This window comes from Sinohyriopsis cumingii, chromosome 14 (assembly GCF_028554795.1).
Source record: "Sinohyriopsis cumingii isolate HCF-2022 chromosome 14, ASM2855479v2, whole genome shotgun sequence".
Lineage (NCBI taxonomy): Eukaryota > Metazoa > Mollusca > Bivalvia > Unionida > Unionidae > Sinohyriopsis > Sinohyriopsis cumingii.
The window spans coordinates 79,751,788-79,764,700 of NC_142974.1; the positions used below are offsets into that span (position 1 = coordinate 79,751,788).

The window sequence follows — 12,913 nt, forward strand, 5'->3', positions numbered from 1 at the left end:
TATGAGGTCCCGATATGCATACTATAATTCCTTGATTATTTATACTGAACACTTCAGGATAGCTTGTCCATTAATGAGGTACAGCCTTTCAATCAATTTCAACGGTAGTCTAATATAGGAAATTGCTCCAATTCGGTAGATTTTTAAATCTTAGTCGGTTAAAAAAAGATCAATCACTATATGAAATATCCATTCACAAAGAAGATTAATGTATATGTTTCCTTCATTCAACTTGAATTACAAAGTAAATGACGCATAACATATTTTGAATATTATTATTATCGATAGTATTGTTGTTATTATTATTAGTAGTAGTAGTATTAATATTATTATTTGGGAAGTAAGTACTGCTGCGTTGAAAGAGTTTTAGCCAATGTAAACTGGATAAATAGAATACGTTTAATATGGTTGTCCGCACTTCAGATTAGGGTAAGACATTAGTTCACCTGATACCCTTGCCAGTATGCCACATATTTCATCTAAAAATACAAATGGCTGTTCAATCTTCTATATATGTTTGTTGCATTCATTGGCTTATAAAATGTAACATTTGCTTCAGGTATATGACGGTATATTGATCGAATTAACATTCAAGCTATGCCAAGTCAAAACATTTCATTTTCAAGCAAATAGTTATCATGATGTGTCCACTTCCTTCTCTTTTGCAATTCCTAATGAATCTGACGAGGCTTCTTTCCAAAACATTTATATTAAGATTCCACCAATATTTCCTATCCCAACAGCAGACTACCGCAACCAAAATGTGGCTAAAGAAGAACCACCGACCCACAAGAAGCTGCTAGCTTGTTTTCGTACATAACCACAATGGGGGCTCGAGACTCCAACGCACGCAGACAAAAGTGAGATGGTTGTGATCCACAACGGAGAACGCTTTAGAACCCTCGGCCTCCGATAGATAGATAGATAGATAGATAGATAGATAGATAAGTAGATAGATATATAGATAGATAGATTTGCTACTTGTACATTTAACTGAACGTTAAAATAACATATCTTAAAAAATACATAAACAACATATGAAAATGAACACAAACATAAGGTAAGTTATAATAAATTTATTGCTAAAGAAAAAATTGCAAACGCACTGGGCAATTATGTCAAACAGTTTCCTTAGTGAATGCGCTTGTAGTAAAAGGCAGCGTGAAGGCGCAGCTTATTAGGTATGCCTATCGTGATTTCAATATGACATTAATTTAATTATATATATATATATATATATATATATATATATATATATATATATATATAATTCTGTCGTGTCTTCTCTTTTTGATGTGATATAAAAATAACATCAAATAGTTAGTTAGATTTGCTGGCGATGAAGAGGCCACAAGAGATAAAAGAAATAACACCAGAGACGATAGCCAGGGCAAATCCAGCGTGTAATCCAGGCAGTTTTATTATCTTGGAAGCTTCTTGACTTTGTGTCTTTGCTGCAAATATGATCGCTCCTACGATCATAAAGACCCCTGAAAATTATGAAAACATATAACGGTAAAAAAATCAATATCACACGTTTAGCTATCTAACAAGGATAAATAAATAAATAAATAAATAAATAAGGCTACATAAACTTGCACACACACACACACACACACACACACACACACACACATATATATATATATATATATATATATATATATATATAGAGAGAGAGAGAGAGAGAGAGAGAGAGAGAGAGAGAGAGAGAGATACAGAGAGAGAGAGAGACAGAGACAGAGACAGAGATACTCTTATAATGCAACTACATCACATCGTTTTTAGTACAAGTTATTATACTTACCGGCCGCTACAGCTAGTCCTCCAGCAATTCGAGCGAATGCTTCATTTTCTTTCATAGCAAACAACTTTAAAGCTCCGATTACTCCAGCACTAATCACTAAAAGGAGTCCAATTATCTCCAAGGCCCTTGTCGCTTTGTAAAAATCTTGAAATAATAATAATAATAATAATAATAATAATAATAATAATAATAATTTGATCAATAATAATAATAATAATAATAATAACAATAATAATAACAATAATAATAAAATGATGTATAATTATTTGTACATCAAAGCAGCCCGCCAGCTTATCACGTTTATTTATTTAGACCTCTTTGTTATAGAAATTATCTCATACTTATGACATATTGATATGATTTTAATAATTTTATTGTTATATAGTATTGTTTGAAGTACAATCATGATTTACTGGCTAAGGCTCAAATTTCTGGAAAGTTATGAGCATTATGTTTAACAAGAAATTTGGGAAAGTATGTTGCTGTTGTTCTGGGGTTGAACGTCATTTCTCAGCACATGATAGGCTATGCATGGCAGCCAGTATTAGTGGTGGAGGAAGAACCCAGAAAAACCCCGAGAAGAACCACCGACCCACGAGAAGCTACTGGTAAGCTTTCTCACATACCCACATTGGCCGAATGGACAAGTATGTACGACATACTTGTTTGTCGAGAGAGACAGACAGACATACAGAGATATGTATTAATTGTATTCTCTATAAAAATTACTGCAAACTGTTTTACAAGGAAAAGTCTTGTATATTATAAATCATGTTTTGTATGATATGATAATTGTGGAAAAAGTATATAAAATGGATTTGGATGCCTTCGTATTCAAAATCTGGAAAAGAAATTCTCTGTCGTTTCTTGTAAATCTCACCTTGGACCTCTCCAAGACTGTTACAATCTGACTGGGATTTTCCGCCAAACGTTACTTGAGAGCAACTTGTCCACAGTCCAGAATATGCTTTCTCTGTAATGCCTCCATAACTGCTCTCGCTCTCGCTGTATAGCCAATATGGTAAAGCAATAGATATTATACTGAATACTAGCGATGCGCATGTGCAACCCAGAGCGGCGTAGGCAAGAACACCCATCATGCACCTGTAAAAATCCAATATCGCAAGTTAATAATAAAGTAGTCATTTAAAATAATGTATTGACTGCACCCAAGTGCGATAATGTCGTGTTGTTTTTATTTTTCCCAAAAATTGACAGTTAATAGTAGGTAGTTATTCTTAAGCAATAGCAATAGCAATAACAACATGCCCAGACATCAAGATATTGACAATACCTTTTGTCCACTGATATTACGTGCTTATTCAAGGAATCAATAAACTTTGTGAATGCTTGAATATAAATGTACTCATATTAACTTGTTGAAATATGTTTTAGTTGTATATATCTGGCCACATCATCGAGGTATCGAAGAATACATGTTTGCATGCGTCTGTATGTAAGCCTGTGCATAATAATTAGCTGTGACAGTATTTGTTGAACCGACTAGTAGCAGATGAGAACTGGCCTCATCTGCTTAAAACCTGTCCAGTCAGTAACTGGCTTTGAATGTCTTGCTTTAATCAATAAAATAAAAGATAAAATAAAACGTTGAATGTCTTGCTTTATCAATAAAATAAAAGACAAATAAAACTAAAGAAAGTACAATAAAAATAGTGCTCCGCACAGCTAGATTCCAAATTATGGACGCGTGCTATGGTAACATACATTCTCTGAATGTTTGCAAGGTCAATCTGCTAACTAAAATCTTTATTTCTTCCCTTTTACCTCTCTCTCTCTCTCTCTCTCTCTCACGAAAAGATCCGCCTACTAATTACATTTGCCTACACTATTACACTAATCAGTCTGTTTGGGCAATCATTTTCATATAACTTCACTAGACAGATGCTACGCCAGGCAAAGACATGAAGAGATATAACCGATTCGAGATTATCCAACTGCACTGACAAGTGGGCCTGAAAAGAGCCGATATGTAGTCTTAGTATGTTCTGATATATGTTGGGTATGCAATGTAGTTTAAATGTGTTCTTATTTACAAGACTCAAATATGTATCGTAAGGGACGTGCGTACCTGAAAATGTTTTAACTTCATCTTGTGCATTTTTTACAGCCTGGTATGTGCAATTTTGTAAAAGTGGACGTCATCTTGATATATGCTTCAAGCTAGACTAAACATCTCACTCATCTAGATACCTATATATTTATTGCTTGTAGCACCTGCACACATCCAAGTACGCGTTAAGTTAATAATCATAAACCCTGAATGTTCATGAATAATTTCATAAAACTTCATTCCATGTTTTATAGTTTGCAGAAAAAAACTAGTTTCCTTTACTTTGATATCCAGTTTTAAATTTCCAACTTACATATTGCATAATAATTATGGATGATAGGTGTTTACCCCGCCTGGTTACATTATACAGGTTGAAAACATAACTTGTAAGGTACTCCAAACATTTGTAGATTTGTAGACTTTACTAAAGAGAAACATGCGTGGCTCACAAGCAAAACTAGTACAAATTTTATTTTTTTTTCGATATAGAGTGAGATTAATTTGAAATAAAAATGAATTTGTAATCTACTTTCAATATGTCAGCTCCTACGTCAGACTCTTCTTCCATTGTTATGCACAACTACATTGAAAATATTCAGACAGGATAGGTTTTCTAACTCATGCAGTGATCTATCCTAGTTTGTTTATGCGAATCTGATGTTGCTAATACATATACCATCACCGTGTGTGAAAATAGATGAGGCTGCAGTTTAAGACGTGTAAAAAATTTAGACATAGAGAAAAAAGAGAGAGAATATGCTTACTAGCTGACTTCCGGTAATGGCAGTTTACTATCTCGTTTGGGTTTTTGGAAAACAATATTTTGTTGACAGAAAGATAAACTGCAAAATTAAATAGCTTAGATTTTGCGCGATGCCTCAAGAACTCATAACCACAGGATCATTCCAAACTCATATCAAAATCATATACTGGCAACATTTTCCTGAAAAGTGTTTGCTATTAGTGTTAGATATGAGCTCAGAATAAACCGTGTTATTTATGTAGCTTTGATATTATTTTTCCAGAAAAAAAAGACGTAAGTTTGTGCATTGTATCCCATTGAACAGTGTTATAAATATCAAAATATTGTTGCGTGTCATCCAGATATAATCGTGCATAATGTATCCAATTTTTCTGAGTAATATTCTCAACACAATGTGGATAGCCGTAAAGACAATGATTGTGCACGAAATAATCTCCACGCATGTTGCTTAAATTCTAGTTTAACGTTTATCATTTAACTCCCTAGGATACAAAAATCAATATGATTATTAGAAAAAGCATTATATAGAAGGGTATGATAACCAAAGGTATTGTCAGCCTGAGATAAACCTATGTTCATTGTGTGTGATCCCTAATCAGTCCATGGGGATAATATTTTCTGTACGTGGAAAGTATGCCAAATGCTACACGTTATCCATGATTTGTATTGTATGTTATCAGAAATTTCACCCAAGCTGCATGTAGTTTCAAAAGATCTATGTAGTATAGCATGTACATGAATTTAAACAGTTGTGCAAGAGCTCATTAGAATTTAGACAGGTTAATGAATCAGCTTATTTAAGATATGCTTAAGTCTTTATATGTAACCTGGTGAACAAAGCCGTATCAAGTGAAAATGTAGTCACGAAAGTGGCTTGTGATGTTGCCTTTGCTCTTAGCATGATCAAATTAATCTGAATTTTACTATCGACCATGCCTATCAAATAATCGATGGATAGAAGACTTGCAGAAAAGAAAAACAGTCACGGAGTTGGAAGTATGGGATATATTAGAGAAATATTGAAATGACTATCATGACCATAATAACTACAGAAAACGCGTAAATCTTGGGAAAAGAGACAAATGCCAGTAAACGCATCCAGTATGTAGATGATTATATGGGATGGTATGAAGCCTTTGAACAAGTCGCGGTGAAGAGTAATGCTTATTATGACAATCAAAATAACACGGGGATGGGGGTTTATAGTGATGAATGCAAAATGTATATTAAAACAACAAAATATATACTTGTCGACTATATCAACTAATTAATTATCATTAACAATTGTTAAAAAGCGTATAGAGAAATGGACTATTGGCACTAATTCAAGATATATTCGTATCTTATGCAAATATGCCTGTATATTTTACAGTCATTCCTCTTGAGTCCAGTGGTCATCATACGAATTACGCTGTTAAGAAAATATCATACCAAAGTGAAAGTTTGATGATGTAGTTTTTGTAAATAAAATATATGTTATTGAATCCAAGTAACGAAGAAACATAAAACAGTCTTATCATAATAATTAGTTATAAAAGACAAATAAATAAAATAAATATTTTAACACATAACTGCATATTTATGTAGAATGGCATACAGTATTGGAAGCCCGTGTTTCAGTGCCAGAAATACATATTACAATGCTACAATAATTATGACAAGTCGCGCTAAAGGCAAATATGCCGTTAAGATGGTCATGAGAAAGAAAATAAATACTTCTTGCATTTATAAAATGAAAATAAATCTTATATATATTATTCAGGTAAGATAACTTTTAATTCGTACTCTACGGAGATTCGAACCCAGGTCCGCGGGAAAACGGTACCCATCGCCTTGCTTGCACACAAGAGCCCATATTCCCTCGCACATCACCAAAGAATGATGTTACGTAATTAGTGTTATATGCACCCGTGTGTAGCAAAAACACTCGCATGACGACCTAGTAATTAATTCTCATTTATCAACACATACATTCCGGATTCCCATGAAAAAAGTCAAGGTATATAGAATTAATTACTGCTTTATATATATATATATATATATATATATATATATATATATATATATATATATATATATATGCTAGTTCTTACATGTTAAACAGATATATCAAATTAATTCGTACTAGCTCTATACCATTGATGTGACTAGCTATATTTATTTTACAATACGCATTTGCGTTATCTGGAGTCACGTGAGCTGTGGGAAGCGGTGAAGCCCTTTTCATTACACTATAACGTTGCAAATTGTGCATCACAGTAAACGTCCAGACCCTAACAACATTACATACAAGATTTACAATAACCTTTGCTCCTTACTCGAATATTCATGTGACAGGAATCACGAATAGTTGTAATAGTACTAGTAGTTGTAGCAGTATTCATAGTAGCTGGCTAGAGGATTGCTCCTACGGTACTTTTGAAGACATGGATGGTTATATATCGGTCTATCCCGGCTGATATGGAACACATACTTACTGGATAAAGATTATGAGGCTCAAACAACTCAACTCTTACTAATCGTGCAAGTGAAAGTTAAATCAATTAGAATGAAAGAGACGCGTTCAATATATTTAATTATACAGGACCCATTGATCTGAATGAGTAACACTCTTTCATGTAGAATATACAAAATTAAATTATTTGAATGAAGAATAATTAAGTTCAATAATCAAAAATGTTTTAAGATCATCAACAAATATTGTGCAACTAATCTCATAAAAATAACGCACTAGCTACAAATAAATGTATTTTTTAACACTGTGTACACTTTGAAATGCTCCTGAAATAAGTTTATAATTATCTCTCCAAGAAAAGAAGAAAACGACAGCAATACTAAAATTCCATTTAAGAACGGATTTAAAAAGTATATGTAATTATTGTCTTAATTTCAATGTATCTAAGCAATGTAGAAATAGTGTTTCAAAACAGAAGCGGCGACATTGGCACGCACATAATACTGAACATACGTCATTTTAAACTTTTTCAAGATAAACTTATGCAAACTATTTCTAAACAAGTATCTAACTTATTGGAAACAATCACTACATCTTGGTTCAGAAACTGCTTACCTTTAATGTATCTTCAGATTGTGATTGCGATTCTCAATCTCGGCGATTCGCGTGGTTCCGTTCCACAGAGCGAATCGTTTATATACAATAATAGGAATTCGCGCGTGTAGCCATGGACAACAACCAACACATAAAACAATACCATATCTGGATATGGCAACGTATTTCAAGCACCAAATTCGCCGAAATATTTTTAAACGTGCGTAGTGCATGCTTTAACTTGCTACTATATTTCAGATTAAATGGGTTATGATACTGATAAGAAGGACCTTAGATAAATCAAGACCTAAATCGCGCAAACCACGCGTTCAGATATCTAGCTCTAGCGCACGAACTGGGTCTTCCCCAGAAGACCTGAAGTTGAAACACATTAGCAATATTAGTCCCGCATAAAGTAACAGAGGGATTGATTGGTAGATAATGTAGTCAGTCTATCGCAACTACAGTGATAATCTTTACCGCAGCGGAAAGAAGAAATATATGGCATTCCTTACCTAGTTACTAATATTTAGTTTCATTCGGGAGCAAAAATGCACATACATGCAATGTTTCATACTAAGCACTGGCAAACAGAATCTGTAATAATGTGTGACATATCCGCCGTGGAAGTTCTAAAAGATTATAAAACTGGAATCACTAAATAAATGTTGTCGAAGGACCTGTTCTTTTATTCAGAGGTAAGGAGTTAATTCCACATGTGAATTATATACATCAGTAAAAGTAATATACCTATGCATATGTAATTTGTAAGGAATGTTCAATAATTCATCCATTCAGTTTAGCAACAGTTCAAGCAAGATACATACTAAAACCTAGATGTTAAGCATAATGTGTAGGAGTTTTATAGAAATCGATTGATTAACAATGTAATCAACCATACCAAAACTGTGTAATTTTAAACTTGATTTTAAATGTTTGTGTATAATTAAGTATAATTAAGTATGAACAAAAACTGCATTAGTGCTGAATGTTCGTAGATGTGGTCAGCCTTCATACATGACACCTGTACATTTCTGCGGTATGTAGCATATGAATATCCTTAGTACAGTCTTCGATGATACATTCTTGGAAAAGCAACAAATAGAGCTTTATTTATCTTCAACATTTACAGAAATATTCGACCCTGAGTAATAGTTCAATATTGATCTTGACTATATAAACGTTGAATGTGGTCAGTCGTCATTCCTTATGGGCGTTGTCGTTCTGACATTGTGATGCTCACATATTCCATATTTTATAAAGATGGCTTGTAGATCCACCCTGATTAACGCCCTAATTAAATAATGCTCGGTATATTTTAAGTATGCATATTAGAATCAATCAATGTGTTAATCGTTAGTCTTTGTGATATTATGATAGAATCACTGACTTCATTGATATACTCATCAACAATTTAATTATTTAACTGACGGTTGTGTTCATTGTTTCAATAGCTGTTTATATCGCTGCTAAAGAAAGTGTTAGAATCACGAAATCTTGTGAATACCTGGTTTTGCTGGGAAATACAAAACCCAAGAGAACGGCGTGGAATTGAAAGCGTATTTTACACTCTCATTTTGATTCACACTGATTTGATGCATGAATTGTTTTATCAAGACCAGAAGTAAACGATTTTTCATACAACGGATTTTCTTATTATTATTGTATCAGATTTAATTATCATAACCTATAACGTACTGCCATATATATGTCACCTATATATTACACAAATGTCAGATTAGGCAAGATGTATATGTTACAATATTCGTCCGTCTGTGCGTAAGGCCTTCAGGTTATACATTGGTTTTATCAAAGGCAGTATCTCCATCTTTCCTCACAAGAACATCAGGAGATTCAATCAAAACATGGATCAATGAGAATGGAATATCACTATCAACTGACGGCGAGTGAGCTCAAACTTTGCCATGCATGAATCAAAGAAACTAAAAAGATTTAGATGTTTATCGAGGACATAAATATGGTCAAGTGAACAGAAGTAAAATGGACACAGCCCAGATGATAGCATAATATTTTAAAATAGTACTTCAACGGAAACAATTTAAAAGCCAACACAACTCATATCATATGGATAAACGTTAATCCCCCGAAGAGATTCACCAGCGTGCAGGGCACTTACTTTGGGATGATGGATCAAAGCCTTAAATATCCATGTCTCAGTGTTCAGATTTAAATAGAGGGGTATACCATTTTCATAAATGCATTGTTTAAAGATTTGCCACTAAGAAGCAGAGGAATGGAGTTGTTCATACGAGAATAGGTCAAATCAGATATGTCTTTGAATCATATATCAAATTATTATGGTTGCAACGATATCACAGTTAACGAACCTGTGTTTTAACACATATCATAGTACCATAAGAACGAATATTTCTTCGTAATATGTAATAACTATATTTAATTATAACTTTAACGGTAATATAGGTCTTAACTTATTAATATTGAAATATTTACATTGAAAGTGTCTGCGCGACATAATATATAAGAGATCAGTGTTTTCTTTCTTCAATGATAAATGTTTAACATATCCCACCCCAGTAAAAGAAACAAGGAGCCTTAACAAATAGATTTTACTAATCAGAGTATATATATATATATATATATATATATATATATATATATATATATATATATACATAGAGAGAGAGAGAGTTTAATGCTTTAGTATATTCATAAACGTTATTATTTAAGACCTAGTTGTTAAAATGAGAATATAATATATACAATATACTTCGCGAATAATCGAAGCTGGGTCCGCCTAGGCATCCTTAATCTTGCCTTTTAAGCTAGGACTTCTATACCATCTCGACCATGACACAGCCCCTAAACTGACAGGTGTATATAAATATTTATAGAGCAAGCGTTACAAATATACACCAAACAGAACGGACAATCATATTCCTGGATTCATCAAGAGATTGTTAAATAAAACTAACCTGTTTTGTTACACACAAATTAAGTAGCATTATCATGTGGGTTAGAACATTTTAACTCGTTCTCTACTATTTTGCATTTGTGTATTTGTCATCATCTATAATTATTTACAAATACTTTGATTTGTTTCTTAGGAATCCAGAATACATATTTGCATATATGAGAATTCGGAAACTAGGTTGACATGTAGGTGTGTCTGCTACACACGAGTACCTATACTAGCGACATTGTCACTTTTTGTTTCCGTGATGTGTAAAAGCCGAGATGGTAGATGAGTTGGTTCTTACAGGCAAGGCAATTGGCGGCCTTTACCCGCTCTCCCGGGAAGAACTTAATGTTCTAATTTAAATTATCTACCTTGCATGCAAATGCATTACGTTTCTATTTATTTTAAAGAAAACCTTTCATTATCAAGCATTTTCTTGTACAACCCAATCTAGTTATAGCATCAAATATATTACATAGTATTAGATATGTTGATACGGTCGAAAAAGGACATTTAGTCAATGTATGATAGAACTCAACAATTTAGATAACAGAGATGGTTGCAAAATTATAAAAGAAGATCAAGTTTAAACGAGGAATTGTCTCGTTGATCCTATGTCTTTTGTAATTTATCTGACAAATGACCGTATATGCTGTAGCGTTCTTTTACATAAAAGAACAGTGCCATATATTCATATATAGACTGGTTAATTGTAAAGTCATGTGTTCGGACTTAAAAGGCACCGCAACATATTATTCATGCCTGGACCGGTTAATGATCATGCCCAGTACAATGACACTAAATCACTATTAAGTTGTTATATTATAAATTATTAAATATCCATATGTGATGGCGTTAATTAATTTGAAGACATGTACAAATAAATTCACTGAATTTCAATTATAGTTCCCATTCTTTTCTACCTTTATATTGTGACGTTAATTTTTCATTCACAACCTTTGTCCAACCACGGCAGCATACAAAAAGTATACCAGGATAGAAAAACACATGCTAGTAAATACGGCAAACCCTCGCACCATATTTAGGAATGTGACCTCTGATAATAGTAAAGACAAAATTTTAGGAAACGGCCGGTGGGAGTGTTACTAGACGATAATTTAAGGACATGCCAGTACACGAAAATCATAAAGGTGCCTAAGTTGCTCCTACTAATACATCGGAGAAACAACAACAATATTCAGTTGCAACAAAAGAGGCTACTAAAATGTGTAAAACTGGTTATGGCATTGACACATCGACCATTTTATACTCCAGAGTGCTGACACGTGTTTACATCTACTTGAAACACTTAAAATTCTTTACTCAGACAAGGATGAAATAAAGCAGTACTCCACGCCACCAACCTGACAAACATGGTTAGACATTATTGAGATTACAACAATCCAGAAATGAAAAAATTCGTAACATTGTTTCCCTGATTTAATTAGTCATATATTTAATGAGCCATCACTTAATAACAAAACCAAGCATTCTTGAATACATACATACATACACATAGACACACATTCATGCATACATACACACACATACATACACATACATACATACACACACATACATACACATACATACATACATACACACATACATACATATATAGATACATACATACATGCATACAATCATACATACTTACATATATACAAACATACATATATTTTTATACATACATACATACATGCATACATCCGTATATACATACACACGAGTGCATTTAACACCGACTAAGTAACATCATTTTTGTGATGTGTGCTTTGTCGTTAGGGAATATGGCCTCGTGTTTGCAGAGAAAGCGACTGGTGCCGTTTACCCGCGGACCCGGGCATGAATCTCCATAGAGTACGATTGGAAAATGTTCTAACCTGGATCATAGTATTATGTGTATTATATATATATATATATATATATATATATATATATATATATATATATATATATATATATCCATACATGCATACATACATACATAACATAGTTTTTAAAGTTTTGGTATAAAGCAATTTGATATACCAATAATGATGGTTTAACGAATTGTGATCCGCCCATATGACATTAATAAACAAATATAAACATCGTTTCAGTATTTGGTTATATTTCGAAAGTTGACTATCGCTTTTATAGTCACTAAAATTGTGATGAACTTCCACTTATCAATCTTTATCGTCGTAGTAAAATTACAAAATAGTAAGTCCCAAGCATGTGAATGAATGGAACATGTTGCAGAATTTCACCAAAATCCTCACTCTTTCTCTCAGGCATACTGG

The 12,913-nt window shown here is 33.1% G+C and overlaps 1 protein-coding gene across 1 annotated transcript; it reads right to left on the bottom strand.

Annotated features, from left to right (window-relative positions):
- Nucleotides 1-1,056: 1,056 nt before the first annotated feature.
- LOC149784219 (uncharacterized) lies at nt 1,057-7,848 on the bottom strand. Its single transcript, XM_089933240.1, has 4 exons — nt 7,712-7,848; nt 2,688-2,911; nt 1,808-1,951; nt 1,057-1,490 (listed from the first exon to the last, which is right to left on the bottom strand). Exons 2-4 carry the CDS (start codon nt 2,905-2,907, stop codon nt 1,321-1,323), a joined length of 534 nt encoding a protein of 177 aa, XP_089789366.1. The 5' UTR covers nt 2,908-2,911; nt 7,712-7,848; the 3' UTR covers nt 1,057-1,320.
- Nucleotides 7,849-12,913: the final 5,065 nt, after the last annotated feature.